General features: G+C 34.2%; 2 protein-coding genes across 3 annotated transcripts; both read left to right on the forward strand.

Annotated features, from left to right (window-relative positions):
• The first annotated feature begins 1,604 nt into the window (after positions 1-1,604).
• LOC130723759 (uncharacterized) lies at positions 1,605-8,510 on the forward strand. Of its 2 annotated transcripts, XM_057574886.1 has the most exons (11): positions 1,605-2,895; positions 3,880-3,992; positions 4,090-4,209; positions 4,338-4,425; positions 5,190-5,281; positions 5,360-5,464; positions 6,702-6,811; positions 6,960-7,047; positions 7,137-7,172; positions 7,282-7,370; positions 8,072-8,510. In XM_057574886.1, the coding sequence occupies exons 1-10, from the start codon at positions 1,869-1,871 to the stop codon at positions 7,363-7,365; spliced, it is 1,863 nt and encodes a 620-aa protein (XP_057430869.1). In that variant the 5' UTR covers positions 1,605-1,868; the 3' UTR covers positions 7,366-7,370; positions 8,072-8,510. The 2 variants fall into 2 exon arrangements, 1 of the variants encoding a protein (XP_057430869.1); XR_009014347.1 differs by lacking the exons at positions 7,137-7,172; positions 7,282-7,370; positions 8,072-8,510 and having other exon boundaries at positions 6,689-6,811.
• Positions 8,511-9,736: 1,226 nt separating this feature from the next.
• Positions 9,737-10,509, forward strand: LOC130726976 (uncharacterized). The gene is made up of 2 exons (XM_057578297.1): positions 9,737-10,056; positions 10,154-10,509. Exons 1-2 carry the CDS (start codon positions 9,880-9,882, stop codon positions 10,256-10,258), a joined length of 282 nt encoding a protein of 93 aa, XP_057434280.1. The 5' UTR covers positions 9,737-9,879; the 3' UTR covers positions 10,259-10,509.
• The last annotated feature ends 5,575 nt before the right edge of the window (positions 10,510-16,084 follow it).

Consider the following 16,084-nt stretch of genomic DNA (forward strand, 5'->3'; position numbering starts at 1 on the left):
TCTCTGTGTTCTTCTTTATTATTTTGTTGGTTTAATATTGTGTTGCACTTGTGATTTATCTGATGTACGTTGTGCAAGATGTCTTAGACATTTGGTACGACATCTGTCCCGTGCGTGAACGAGAATTTCAATTTTGTCTTTGGTCATCATTAGATTTGACAATGAGACTGTTTTTCCTAATAATTTTTTGGAAAAACCAAATATATAGGGACAAAAGCCCAATGCCTGATACATTCAAAAGAAAGAAACAACAATACAATACAAGGAAGCCAAAGGCAACAACAACAAGGAAGAGAAACAGGAAAACAATAAATAAAAGAAAAACAATACAAAAGTCATGACAAGGAAAAGAAAACAAAGGCCAAGAAGCATAATTCCAGGCTTAGCATTGTTGCCATAATTCGACCTACTAGAAGAAAAACTCGCTAGCATCCTCCTAAAATTCCAAGCTTTTGACCACCGTGATGACAACAACACAGAAATCAAGTGAAGAAACTAAACAAAGTAGTCCAAGCAAACCCACAAATTAGCATCTCTATTACAACCTTCTTTAGCAAGCTTATTGGCTTCCTAATTATGTGCATGTTTAGATATATGGTATAAAATTAGATTATGTACATTTCAAATTTACGTTTAACCATTCCAACTTTTTAATTTAGTGGTCGATTGGCTTGCTAGTGCTGTTTTATTTTTTCCATTTGGAAATCATGTTTTCCATCCCCGTTTAACAGTTGTCACCGATTACTCAATCTTCATGTAAACGACGATGACTTATCTTCTTGACCATTTAAGGGGAGTGTTTTACTTTTTTCTCCTCATAATCATATAACAAAAAAAAAATTGCTATGAAACATTACTTTTTGGACATTTTATTCTTTGCTATCTCTTTATCTTATTTAATATTTTAAAATTAATAAAACATGAGTGATGAGTCCTTTTGTCAAGAAAATAAAAACTGTTTTTTTAACCATACATTTTCTCTTTCTTAAAAAAAAACCATACATTTTCCCTACCGAAGCAATCTTATTTAATACACGTATAATAAATGTCCAATATCTTCCTAAAAGTTCATCTTTTTATGATCGTCTTTCCTACCTAGGGCGTTTGGTACAAGGTTGGGAAATACATTCCCGAAAATGTGAAGGTAGGGAATCATATTCCCGTGTTTGTTATAAGGTTGGAAGTTGGATGCCCGAGCATAAAATATTCTCAGGAATGGAATAACTTCCATCATTTGATTCTCATGAAAAAGGATGAGAATCTTGCATTCCCATGGGAAAATGAATGTAACTTCCCACTACTCACAAATTCTATCATATATTTTTTGAATTTTAAATTTTTGAATTTTTAAATTAAAAAAAATTTAAAAATTCTTAAAAATCATAATCCTAACCAAACACACATATAAGTCTTACCCAAGAATAATATTCTCAACAATCAAATTCTCAGGAATATTATTCCCGCGAATGTATTTCTAAATCTTGTACCAACAATTGGATTGAGTGTGTCAAAATATGCAAAAAAATAAATAAAAATGCAAAAAACAATTCCAAAAAATACATCACAATAATAAGTAGAAGAAAAAACCTAAACAGCACAATACAACATTACAAACAACATACACTCCTAAGTCCTACCTCTTGTTCCAGAATCACCGCCTTCACAGCGACAATGCTTCTTTCTCTGAAACTTATTAGCTTTCGATCTTCATCAAGTAGCTATCTTTCCTTCTAAACCCTTCATTTTCAGGTAGCTCTAACCCTGTTTTTAGCTTTGTTGCATTCAAAATCACATGTGGGGTGTTCTTCATTCTGTGGCGTTTTGAGATTGTTGGGAAAGCGTAAGTGAGTGTGTAGTTTCAGGGCAGAATGGCCACTGAGGCAAGTTTAAGGGAGAGGCTTAAAAAGAGACCTAAACTTGTGGTGAACACTTTTACTAGAGGTAGAAAGGGTGAGAGTTCTTTTGGAAAAGATGGGCTGCGTGATAGAGAAAATGGGTCTAAGTGGAAGTCGAAGAAAAGGGTAGAATCGAGAGGCGGGCAATCAGGGGGAGAATGGAGTGGAAGGGAGGTTGGTGAGAGAGGAAAGTTCAGAAGTTTGGATTCTTCTGGGTGGAAGAAGAGGGTGTATGCTAAGGAAGGAATGGGAGAAAGGGATGGGGTTCGTGATCGAGAAAATGGGTCTAGGTGGAAGTCGAAGAAAAGGGTAGAATCGAGAGGAGGGCAATCGGGGGGAGAATGGAGTGGAAGGGAGTTTGGTGAGAGAGGAAAGTGGAGGTCGAACGAAAAGGTAGAATGGAAAGGAGTGCAATCGGGGGGAGAACGGCGTGAAAGGGAGTTTGGTGAGAGAGGAAAGTTCAGAACTTCCGATTCTTCTGGGAGGGAGAAGAGGGTATATAGTAAGGAAGGAATGGGTGAACATGGGAAGAGAACTGTGTTTAACAAATGGGAGAAGCATGTCAAAGATAAACCTGTTGAAGGAAATACAAACCGCCGTACAATGTGGGTTGCTGATAAATCAAGGGATGCTGGCTCCAAAACCAAGCTTCCTACTCCCTATGTGAAGGAGAATAAGGAAAGTGTTGTATTGGTTACTGCTCAGCATAAAACCAAGGCAAAGGAGTTGGGTAGAGTGGAATTTATTGAGACAGATGATGATCATGGGAGTGGTTTAGTGAAGAAAAATAGAGATAAGATGTCTGAATTTAGCAAAGGGAAAAGCCATGAAGTTGAATCTCCTTCAAATTCTGCCAAGAAGAAAAATGCCGGAAATAAACAAGGGTTGGAAGATGATGCTGAGAGACAAGATGGTCGCCCAAAGAAGAAGAAAAAGGTGATGAGGCTTGATCCACGTGACATCTCAAACAAGAGACTAGATGATACCATTGATGTTAACGGTAGATAATTTTTCTTCTAATCTTTGCATAATCATAGGTGCTCTTTGGCCATTGTTGTTTGTCTTTATGCTAATATTAATGTATTCTGTGATTCAGAGAGCTTTGCTAATGATTGTACAGTTTTTAATAATGATCAATGTACGTTTTAATTCCAAATAACTCAATAGTGTTAGTAATCCTACACCCTTATCTATGACACATAAGATTAATCCTACACACTTATCTATGGCACATAAGATTAATCCTACACCCTTATGTATGTTTAAGAGATGAACTGAGATAATGGCTTACATTTATTTAGAGAAGATAAAGACGGAAACAGTTGTATGTTTATCTTAAATTTCCAACCCTGTTGGGCCAATGTAAAAAGGGGTTAAATAATATGAGTAATATGAACAAACTACTGGTGAAAGTATTTGCTAAGGGTCGTGTTATTTATATCACCTTTCGCCTTTTTCATCAGCGCAATTAGCAACATCTTCACAGGAACTACTGAACCTTCTTCTGTAGTCCGTGCTATATAGATTTTACACTCCTGTCTGCATCTAACATTTCTCTATTTGAGAAAATATAAGTATTGAGTTCATTGTATATTAAACTAAATTACATTTGTAGAGTTGCACCAAAACTAAAACACTATTGTAGGGGTTTATGGGTGCGGATGGATCAATTATAGTTTATCTGGATGATGTTGATGGTTGAGACGCTTAACATCTGCTTTGTGAATTTTCTTCATTTACCGTTTAGAAGTTAATAAAAGGATGCAGCAGAAGAGGAGCTGTTCACCTAAGGGATAGAAAACACCAGAATTTGTCCTTGCCTGAACATTATGTTTTCTTTTTAAAGTTCACTTGCAGATTAATTTTCTATATTGTTTGTGTGTGACACCAGAAAATGCTTGTTGTTTCTCTTGAATGTGATGTTTTTTTTTACACTTCACTAAATACCACTAGGATTTCCCTTTGATTCCCTTGTAATTTTCAGGAAGTACAGAAAAGGAGAAAGAGGATTCTGAGGAAGAGCCCAAAATGTCGTGGAATGCCCAGTTCCGCGCAATACAGCCTAGCCCTTCAATACTGTCCTTTGTGGAAAATAATGTAATTTGTATGAACAGGGAGTTTTGATTTTTTTTACTATGTTTTTCCACATAAGTTATCCTGATTTCTTGTCTTGTACTATGGTTATTATTCGCAGCTGTTGGGCAGGAGACGATTGATTGACATAAAAAGGGCAGGCTACAATATTGATCTTTCTGCACCATTAGATAATATTCCCAACTCTAGCTGCTCAGAAAGAGGGAGGATTGAAGAAAATGTATGTTGCTGCTTAATGCATTTGAAAACAATTGTTTATACTTTTAAAATAAACAATAATATTCATTTTAAATATTTTGTTTCTCCTCTGTTAATATTGTGATGTTCTATTCTGATAACCTGGGACAGGTTTTTAGGAACAAATTAGATTTTTTTGCTGCTGCTAAGGTGTCATCGTCCTTTCCACCTCCTGATCTTCCAGAGATTGCATTTGCAGGTGGGATTTTAAACAGCTGTCATTTCTTCCATTTTTTTTGCTACCTTGTTTTCTTGGTTTACTTTAATTATTATTATATTATGGCACTGTTGCATTTATTTGGTTGAGGTGTGCTATTTGATAATTTTTATCTTGTTTCTGGTTTCATATTATATCTGTTTGAAACCTGTTATTCAAAAGTTGATGTTTGTAAATTGAATTATTATTGTTGAGAGTCTGGTGCAATTGGACCACATACATCTGATCCACCCCAAACCCACAATGGTGAGAGCCTCATACAGTAGGCTGCCCTTTTATTGGCGTTTTCATTATAAGAAGAGACTGGTCCTACTGTAGTCCAATCATCGGGATGCAGGATATCTTATATTTATATATCAAGCTCTTACGAGCTACAAGAGTGCTATTCTGGGGCTATGAATTGAACCTACATACTGTAATTTTTGGAATAAACTGGAATTAAATCAAAACTTTTAGAAGAAGGTTTAGGGGTTGTTTTTGTCATTGTCTTTCTTAAGTGGTCTGCTTTATGTTTTTGATAGGCAAATGTTAGTAAATTAGTTCCTTTGCCAGGGTTTGAACCCGGGCCCTTCACCCTGCAAATCCCTTCATTTCCCTTAGCTCACCAAGTGAGCTACCCTTAACTGGTCTGCTATATTTAATAAATCTGTGTAAAACATAGAATCTAGCGTAGATATTATTGCACATGCTTAGAGAAACGAGTTAAAAGATATTGTTCTAATTGTGTTCTCTGATTTGATTATCAGGAAGGTCAAATGTCGGGAAGTCATCCCTTCTTAACGCACTCACTCGACAATGGGGTGTTGTACGGACATCAGACAAGCCTGGCCTTACACAGGTATCGTAGGTTCTTAAAAGTTGGTATATGCAAGTTGAAGTGTGGATAGATGAGTTACAAATGATAAATTCTCCGCAGACGATTAACTTCTTCAAGTTAGGACCAAAGCTTTCCCTGGTTGATTTGCCAGGATATGGATTTGCATATGCAAAAGAAGAAGTGAAAGACGCTTGGGAGGAGCTTGTAAGTATGCACATTATATTTGATCTCTTAGTGGTCGGTTGTTTCTTTAAAGTTTGGGTTTAGCGTCTAAAGTGTCATCACATCGTAGGTTCTAGTCTTCCAATGCTTCAAGGTTACTTGTAAATTGTGTTAGGAACCAATTGCAAGGTATGGGACTTGAGTCCCACATTGGAAGTATGGGATTCTTATGTGGGGTTTATAAGGCCTTGGGCTCTCCAACTACAACAGCTAGCTTTTGTGGTGTGGTTCTCCCAAGGTTCTTATCAAATTGTAATGCATAATCAGTAGTTTGTTAGGAACTAGCGGGACAAGCAAGAAGCCTTTGGGGGAAGGGGGATATTGTTTCAGTTTTTTTTGGAACTGTTTATTAACATGTCAACACAAAAAAATTATTTTCACTGATTTCATGTGCATTAAACCAATTGAATTATCTCCTAGAGTTCAGTTTCTTTTTGTTAGAATGCCGCTTCCAGTCTTACACTTAAATATGCCATGAAAAATATTGAAATTGTGCTAGATACTTCTTGTTCTGTTTTAAACTATGAATTTCATTCAGGCAGAATAAATTACAAAAAAGTTTAGAGGATAAAGAATACTCTTTGATGTAAGTGGCTAAGCACAAAACATTATTATATAAACTTTGGAACCGGCCAAGTCCTTGAAACTTCATATGATGTAAGGTTCACCATTCAAAAAAATTATATAGAAGTCATGCTAGATACTAAGAGTTCTTTCTTTCATTCACTAATTGAAAAATACTACCAACTCTCTGCAAAAAGTGGGTGATTTAGCGGTCCTGGCCAATAATGAATATATTTAAACCTTAATTGTTGTTTGATACTATTGTCATCATGCCTTTTGATCCATGCAGTGGACACTTAATAAAGCTTGGTTGTTAGTTGTTCTACTAAAACTTTATATTGTTTTGTTGACAAAAACTAAGATTTTGTTATTGGCCAGGACCACTAAATCACCCACTTTTACATAGAGAATTAGGTAATTATTTTTCAATTAGTGAATGTAAAGAAAGAACTCTTAGTATCTAGCATGATTTCTATAATTTTTTGTACGTGAACCTTATGTCATACTAAATTTCACTACATGATATGCGTTTTTTACTTTCTTTTCTGGCTTCACTCTGGGACTGTATGAGTCATATGTTTTTTAGATTGGATTTAGGGTTGCCTTTTATTATAAGCACTTATCCTTCCTGTTTCTGAAAAGCCTATAATTGTAGGTGAAGGAGTACGTTTCCACAAGAGAGAGTCTCAAACGAGTATGCCTTCTGATTGATACAAAATGGGGTATGAAACCAAGAGATCATGAACTAATTGAATTAATGGAAAGGTAATTTGTGCCATGCATATTTTCTTTTTTACCTTGGGCAATTTACATATATAGTTATGGCTTATATTGTAATCGTATATGCTCAAAATGGGGTTGGTTTGTCATGCACCTATATTTATTTGATGGGTGATATGATATCAATTTGCAGGTCAAAAACTAAGTACCAGATAGTACTAACGAAGACCGACGTGGTTTTCCCAATTGACGTGGCAAGGCGTGCCATGCAAATTGAAGAGGTGATGATTGACCATTCGAATTGACCTTTTGTTTGAAAATTAATGTTCTTATTTGGAGATTAACAAAGTTTCTGAATGCTTGGTCACAGAGCCTCCTGCAAAACAAGTCTTTAATTCAGCCTCTGGTAAACTGGTTCTTATGGCAGATTTACTCATGCTTCATTTTTCTCCATTTTGATTTTGCTGACATTATATTGGGAGTAAGCTTTGTTTTCTGCATTTTACCTATTGCAGATGATGGTAAGCTCGAAATCTGGGGCAGGCATCCGAAGCTTGAGAACAGTTCTGGGCAGCATAGCTCGATTTGCCATAAAATAAATATAGTAAGGAGGTTTATTTATTGATTCATTGATTTTTTTCACTTAAGTTTTTATGCTCGTTTTTCGTTTCTGATGAATTGTACATTTTTTATGGATAAAACCAAGTATTGTAAAATCAACTACTTTTACATTGAGTCACACTTGGTAAGATCCCATATTCTTGAAATGAGCTGTTCTGTTACATTTTTATGGGGTGAGAGGTGCTCTGGTAATGAAGTCTTGATGGAAGCTAAGATCTTCACTCAAAACCTTACCATTCAATTTGAACTTTTTTTTGGTCAATCATTCCATTTGAACTAAAGCGCTGGTACATGCTGATTGGTTCTAAGAATTTATCTATAGCCCATGTAAGGTGGCTATTAGGTGCAACACTGTAAAGTTAAATAATGGATACTGACAGGGTTATTAGGTGGTGCAACAATACTATTCCTTTCTTATTTTTATTCATGGCAGAATCAAAATTGTGACCTAAGGTGCAACACTGCGTGTTTGGAAATCTTTTTACAATTGATTCTATAAACGATCAATTATGCGGAGAAGCTAATTTTTTAGTTTAAGAATTGATTCTGGGGAAGGAATGAGAAGCTGATTCCTATTAGTATTTTTTTCCATTGATAAAACATAATAATATTAATAGAAAAGTAGTCATGTTTAATTGCTTAAAATAACATTATATTTTGCTTACTTTAATTTGTGCTTTGCAGGCCATGCTCATTCTTTTGCTGTAGTAGATGTCATATATCTGAGACGGCACACGGGCATAGTGACATTTTTGTTTTGTTACCTAATTTTGAGTGGTAAATGGAATAAAACCACTTCTCCATGTAAACTGACATTTTAATCATTTTTTTAGGCATTCCATTTTGTTATTTAGTCAAAAGGAACGTGCGCATGCATGCTCTGCAGTCTGCATTCCTTTCTAATACGACCTGAAATAGTTTCACCATATATGGACAAGTACCAACCACTCCCATCAGCCGCCCCCACCCAATTAAAGGGTTCTAGTTATTGTTTTATTTTCTCAAGTGGGGTCTAGAGGATTAGCCTTGAGTTGAATATCGTGTGATGCGGTTGAGTGTACATTTGTCACTAGTATTTGATTCTGTCTAATAATTATTTTATGCTAGTAAATTATTATTTTAAGGCTGACTTTCCTTATGAGGTCTATTAACTTTATTGATGAGATTTCATGGAATTTGCTAGCTTTATTATTATTGCATTAATCTCTTTTAAGATTTGTCATTATAACTTTAATATCTTTTTATTATTCTAAATGATGTTTGAGTGAATGAAGATTATTGCATTTTATAAAAAATAGAGTAGAGGTCACACGATAATAATATACTCCAGGAGTGTTCATTGTAATTTGCTCATATTTTAATATGGTATAAACATTATAAATTAAATTTTTTTGTTAATTTTTAAAAAAAATATTTATCTAACAAAAATTAAATTTAAGAATTGAGTTGTATTTTATAAATATTTTGGATATAGTCCTTAATTTAGAGTGTTTGTTTTAGATAAAAAATAATATTTTTTAGTTGTTTAAGAAAAATATTTTAGAGTGTTTGTTTTAGATTAAAAATAATAGTTTTTAATTGTTTGATAAAAATCGTGTTTTTATTTTATCTTATATCTCATATATTATATAATAGATTATTTTATTAGCTAATCAAAGTTGTTTTTTAAGATATTAACTTTATTAAAAACTAAAACAAACATTAAATTTTTTTACAAATAATTTTTAATTAAAAAGAGATTTTTTCTAAAAATAAACCCATTCTTAAAGGAATGCTCAAAATCATGCAGTAACATTGATGTTGATGTAAATGATATTAATGTCATCATTACTAAGCAAATAAGCCAGTTATGGCTCCGATTTCCCTTGTCCAACTAATACAAAATAAGTATCAAACCCGTATTAATGATGGTTAGAACAACCATTTATAGGCAGACTCAACGGATTTTATTTAACTAAATGAAGGATGAATCTGCAGCAATTGCAAATAATACCCAAAAACTATTATAGTTAGCTTCACTTCAGGTGCAAAATTAAATCTCTCACTGTCACCATCATTGAAAAATTTAATTTAAATAGAAATTTGTTAATTAGTGCTAAAAAAATTATCTGTAAGTCATAGGAAACATTAGTTGGCATAAAATATTCATTTTCATTGTCAAACTTTGTGGCTATGGCAACCAACAACTTTCAGTATTATTAACATTTCATTTTTATGAAAAATTTGACCAAATTTTCATTTGAAGGAAGCCACCAACCACATGTAGTTTTTTTTCTATTGGGTACGGGGTACCCACTAAGCCTCCTCAAAGTCATTTTTAATTTCAATAATTTGATCAAAATCACTTTAAAATTAAAGGGCATTATCATTTATCAATGTTAATAATCATCTCTCTTTGATTTCTGGGTTTGTGCAAACTCACATTTCTCAATCACATTCTTAACAAAAGGGGATTGAGAAAAACCCAAAAAAAGAAGGAACCATCAACAACCATGTGTCCTCTGAGGATCATTCTGGTTTTCTTGTCTGCAACCCTCGCCGGTTTCTTCGTTCTCAGAAACCTCCGAGCTCAGCCTCTGGTTGACGACGATGACGACGCTGTTTCCACCCTTCCGGCGAACCCCAAAGTTGCAGATTCTTCAAATGCTTCCTCAAATGGAAATTCCAAGGTTGACCCATTTCACCCTTTTGCTTCAATTTTCATAAAAATATGTCTTTTTGGATTTTTGGGTTTTTTGTATTAACCCTAGATTTTTGCGGATTCAGGTTAGGGCTGCGTTAGAATCTGGGTTCTGGACCTTTGTGGACATGGCCAGTGGGTGTTACCTTTGGAGGAACATGGTCTCATCCTCTGCAAAGCGCTCCAGCTGAGTGATGATATGTTTTCTGTGGTTGTATGTTACCCTCATTCTGAATCATGATCTTTGTAGACCCATTTGGGTCATTGGTTGATCATTGCCTCTAATGTTGTAACTTTAGGGTCTATTTTGACTCGCTGTATCATAGTTGTTGTTCATAGAATTGTTGTGTATGATGCTGGTTTTGAATGCTGAAAGCCTGAAACTCATAAATGACAATAAAGATAATAACTATATAATGTCTATTTTCTTGCCATTACATCATGTGAAGCGTGCCCTTTTGTTGTTTCTGTTCTGAATTGCTAGTTGCTTCTTGTTTTCATGTAGAATTGTAAATTTTGGTAAAGTTTTTCCATGGGATAATTGCTTCTTCTTAATTGGTGTGTAAGATTTTTGCAGGTTAGCAGATGAATTTTATTTTCTGTTAGCTTAATCAAATGTACTGTTCTTTAGGGGAACATCTTTTTTGTAAGTTTGTTTGCTTCTTAGCATGATGTTACTAATAATGTTCTTATCTTGTTGGATTCAACGAGATTGAGTTGTCAGCTTTGTGATTGTTTAGAAACACTAAGCATCTGATATTGATGCAGGAGTAACCAAATTGTGACTTGTTGCATTTTTTATGGTTAAAACTTATTTGGGACCATCTTGGAAGCAGAATATAACATGGAAAGAATAGACTAGGATCTTAGGATAGAATAATGATGGAAAATTGGTGGATTTAATGGTTAGTTGGTTACTGAATGTACCGTTGTACGCTTATACTTTGTAGTATGTGCTTTAATAGTAATAATATGATAATGATAAGGGACCAAGTTGGTGGTTGTTGGGTGCTCTAAATAGCATGTTGAAAGAAGTATTTTGGGATGTTGATAGTTTCTAAGGTATTAAGGAAGAACAAATTGGTTTCTGAAAATGGAACTTTTGATGAAGTATGGAGAATGTAACTGTCCGTAGGAAATCTGTAGATGGATAAATAAGCTTAGAATCATAGGTTCTTAAATTCTTCATGAAACTGGTAGCTGCTTCTAAACACCATTATATTTGTTAACCTAAACTTCCAGAACTTATTCTACAAGAATTTGGAATAGGATTCAGTCCAGTGAAAATTTAAACATTCTAAAAAATTTAATGTGCTTTAAATTTCAAGATAAAATTGTCTTTAGAGAGAGCTAGCTTTCTCAGAACTGATATGGAAGAATTCATGTAGTATATATTAGCTTCATGTTTTGTTTGATGATATTCATGAAAAGTGCAGTGAGTTGTTTGTTTGATATGATTAGCCGAACTCACTTTTGAGGAAGGGAATACGAGTGTGATTAGTTGTCTCAACTCCGCAATATCAGGTGTATCTTAGTCAAATTATATTTGATAAATGTCAGAATACATTTGCTCAGTTTGCTAGAATCACAATCAGGTATCACCCTTTGGCCAAAATTAGTTTTCTGCACTAGCTTTTGTCAGATGACTATAATATGTTTTTAAAAAAGCATACAAACATGTGCCATTATCTCCATTTGGAATCCATATCTTGGACCAGGGACCATGAAAATACTTCTTCAGCTGAAAACAAAGAAGAAATTAAAAATAAACTGACAAATAGAGTCTAAATTTCCAAAATGTCAATGTTTTTTCAGTCTTTAGGTTATCTTACCTTGAATCTCTTGTATCATGTGTCTTAGATATTAGCCAAGTGAATTGTATTGAAAGCATGGACATACTCTAATTTTAATGTGAAATATTATCTCAGGCTCCTTTTTTACGAGTATCATATTCGACACATTATGGTAATTGGATCTAGGGTCCTACATATATAACACATTGGTGGATGTTGCAACTTTCAAGTAATCCTTCTAAGTTCCTGGTCGTCTATCTAGTTTATGCATCTCTAGGGAGTAGTGGCATGTAAATGTTTTTTTCTTCTAGCACAGATTGTCTCAAACAAGTATGGGAATTTATCTTGATTATGAAAGTTGTTGAAGTTCCGAAGATGTGAAACATTCAGACTGAGATATGACCCCCCTTGTTAGTGTCATAGCTAATTCTTGATTGGACTTGCATTTAATACCTTTTGTTATGCAGATTGTTGTTAGTTCTCTATGTGAAATATGTAGTAATCTATTTCATTTCAATTTATGGGTTTCTTCAAATGATTATATGAGATATCATTGATTTCAGTTCCCCAGCCCCCTGACCCGTCTATCTAATTTAAATTGAAATCAACAGCTCGAAATGAAAGTTCACCATACTATACCGTTTTGGTCTTGATGAATGACTTGAATTTGAGATTTAAGAGATACTAGTGAGCTTGGAAAAACTGCGGAGTTTTGTGATGAAAAATGGCAGCTTTCAAGACCAAGGGTCGAAGAAAGAGAATGGGGGACGATGGGAGACTGCAAAGTGATGAAAACCAGGCGCTCAAAAAGGTTCAAGGGAGTAAACAACGTAATGACCATATTGATTAACTGCTGTTTGATTTCAATTAAAATTAAATGGAGGGCTCGGATTGTTGTCAATTTTTAAAGAAAATTGAGAGGATCCGCTCTCAGTATATGATATATGATGGTCCAAAGAAAAAAATTAAAAGAGGTTTTGAATTGCAATACATATAAAGCACATGTTACCTGAAACAACGTTTATGTCGTAGAGAAAGCTGCAAACACAGTGATGTAAGAATCAAATCACCCTTGGGGGTGGGGTCAAGGGTGGGTAGTTCACATGGTTGAACTAAGGGTAATTGCAGGTGAAGAGTCAGGGTTCAAACCATGAGGAGGGATAATTTGTACTAATTTACTAACAATTAACATTTGCCTATAAAAAAAACCCTTGTGAGAGGAGCCCCTAGCAGTATTAGTGGTACAACCTCTGAATGTTCTAGTAGATATGGATTTGCTTGACTAAGTTATTCGTACCTAAAATAGTAGTTGAAGGTAAGTAAATTAACTATTTCGGGAATTTTTTTATCAAGGATGATACTCAGACATCCAAACATAGCAGACACCCTATTGAAGGTAAAATATATAATCTATTTCATTTCGGTTGATGGGTTTCTGAAAATGATTATATTTCAATCATTTCAATTGTTTTCCCGAGGCTAGGGTTTGTAGTGCCAATATCGCAATGAGGTATATGGATATATGATGATAAGAAAAAATTAAAAACTAAAAGAGTCATAAAACAACGAATTTCAATACACATAAAGCACATCTTACATAAATCATTGTTAGTGTCGTAGAGGAAGCTACAAACGCAGTGATGCAAGAATCAAATCACCCCTGTGAGATGGAGCCCCTAACAATATCTGTTGTACAACCTCTGAAAGCTATAGTGGATGTGAATTTGCTTGCCCAAATTGTTCGTGCCCTAAAACAACAGTTGAATGTAAGTAATCTAACTATTTTTGGGAATTGGGATTAATTAATCAGCGAAGATACTTAGACATCCAAACAGTGTAGACACCCCATTTTTCACACTGCAAACAGTGAAGAAAGAGATAGAGAGAATAATGAGGTGTGTGCACTATTTGGATGTTTAAGTATCATCATCGTAAAACAACTCCAGGAATAGTTACGTTACTTACATTCAACTGTTGTTTTAGGGCACGAACAATTTGGGCAAGCAAATTCACATCCACTATATCTTTTAGAGGTTGTACAACTTATATTGTTAGGGGCTCCATCTCACAAGGGTGATTTGATTCTTGCATCACTGCGTTTGCAACTTCCTCTACGACACTAACATTGATTCATGTAAGATGTGCTTTATGTGTATTGCAATTCACTGTTTTATGACTCTTTTAGTTTTTTTTTCGATCACCATATATCCATATACCTCATTGTGACATTGACATTATCAACCCTAGCCTCAGGAAAACATTGAAATCAATGAGATACAATCATTTTCAGAAATCCATCAACCGAAATACAATACGTTATATATTTTTACCTTCAATAGGGTGTCTGCACTGTTTGGATATCTGAGTATCATCCTTGATAAAACAATCTCAGAAATAGCTATTTTACTTACCTTCAACTGTTATTTTCGGGCATGAATAATTCAGTAAAACAAATCCATATCCACTACAACATTCAGAGGTTGTACCACTAATACTGCTAGAGGCTCCATCTCACAAGGGTGGTTTGATTCTTGCATCACTGTGTTTGCAGCTTCCTCTACGACACTAACACTGATTCATGTAAGATGTGATTTATGTGTATTGCAATTCACAACTTTATAAGTAAATTTCACTTGACCTATACATTAATAATAATGTTAATTATTTATTAATAACATTTTATATTATTCATCATATTAATTACTAATTTTAAATTTTTTATGTTTTACATATTTAAAAAAGATATTATTATTTTAATTTTAATTATTAATTACAAATTGAGAAAAAAATTAAATTAATAATGATAATAATAAAAGTCAATTTGACTCATATTAATAAAAATATTAATTATTTATTAATAACCTTTTCTATTATTCATCATAATAATTACTAATCGTAAAAATATTTAATTTCTCATATTCAAAACTAAACATTAATATTATTTTTGTTGTGAATAGATGACCACATGGGCCAATGGGCCAAGCCCATATCTCTTTATCTCGCTTGTAGCTTTCTAATGCTATAAATAAAGGATGATGCACCAAGCATCATGCACCTCCAATTTTCACACTATTACTTGTTTCATCTTTCTCTCTTCTCCTATCACTTCTCTTCTTCCTCTCTTCCTCTTTTTATCAATTTTCATAACACGTTATCAGCACGACGCTCTAACCAGTCTCATTTTTTCTGCATTTGTTCATATTCACTGTATATAGTGTTGTGCTACTATAGTTCTGGTCTTGGAAATTGTACAACTACACACAGCCCTTTCTCCTAGTAAGGTTTTGATGAAGCACATTCTTAAGGGATGGTCATCTAGGGAGAGTGTTGTGAATAGATGACCACATGGGCCAATGGGCCACGCTCATATCTCTTGTTATGAATATATGACCACATGTGACAATGGACCAAGTCCATATCTAATTATCTCACTTGTAGCTTCCTAAGGCTATAAATAAAGGATGATGCACCAAGCATCATGCACCTCCAATTTTCACACTATTACTTGTCTCATATTTCTCTCTTCTTCTATCACTTCTCTTCTTCATCTCTTCCTCTTTTTATCAATTTTCATAACACGTTATCAGCACGACGCTCTAACCAGTCTCATTTATTCTGCATTTGTTCATATTCACTGTATATAGTGTTGTGCTACTCTAGTTCCGGTCTTGGAAATTGTTCAACTACAAACAACCCTTTCTCCTAGTAAGGTTTTAATGAGGCACATTCTTAAGGGATGGTCATCTAGGGGGAGTGTTGTGAATAGATGACCACAGGGCCAATGGGCCAAACCAATATCTCTTGTTGTGAATAGATGACCACATGAGACAATGGACCAAGCCCATATCTCTTTATCTCACTTGTAACTTCCTAATGCTATAAATAAAGGATGATGCACCAAGCATCATGCACCTCCAATTTTCACACTATTACTTGTCTCATCTTTCTCTCTTCTCCTATCACTTCTCTTCTTCCTCTCTTCCTCTTTTTATCAATTCATAACAATTTTAATTTTGTTTATTAATCACAACTTGAGGAAATTTTTTAAATGATAAATTTGAATTGTCCAAGGATGATGCACCAAGCATCATGCACCTCCAATTTTCACACTATTACTTGTCTCATTTACTTGTCTCATCTTTCTCTCTTCTCCTATCACTTCTCTTCTTCCTCCCTTCCTCTTTTTATCAATTCATAACAATTTTAATTTTGTTTATTAATCAC

This window comes from Lotus japonicus, chromosome 6 (assembly GCF_012489685.1).
Source record: "Lotus japonicus ecotype B-129 chromosome 6, LjGifu_v1.2".
NCBI lineage: Eukaryota > Viridiplantae > Streptophyta > Magnoliopsida > Fabales > Fabaceae > Lotus > Lotus japonicus.

What these genes read in the sequence shown, in the direction of transcription:
- LOC130723759 (XM_057574886.1), top strand. Translation starts at nt 1,869, where the DNA reads ATGGCCACTGAGGCAAGTTTAAGGGAGAGGCTTAAAAAGAGACCTAAA. An exon ending in TGTCCTTTGTGGAAAATAAT is followed by an intron (nt 3,993 to 4,089) that starts GTAATTTGTATG and finishes TATTATTCGCAG; the next exon opens with CTGTTGGGCAGGAGACGATT. An exon ending in GTGCCATGCAAATTGAAGAG is followed by an intron (nt 7,048 to 7,136) that starts GTGATGATTGAC and finishes GCTTGGTCACAG; the next exon opens with AGCCTCCTGCAAAACAAGTC.
- LOC130726976 (XM_057578297.1), top strand. Translation starts at nt 9,880, where the DNA reads ATGTGTCCTCTGAGGATCATTCTGGTTTTCTTGTCTGCAACCCTCGCC. An exon ending in CCTCAAATGGAAATTCCAAG is followed by an intron (nt 10,057 to 10,153) that starts GTTGACCCATTT and finishes TTGCGGATTCAG; the next exon opens with GTTAGGGCTGCGTTAGAATC.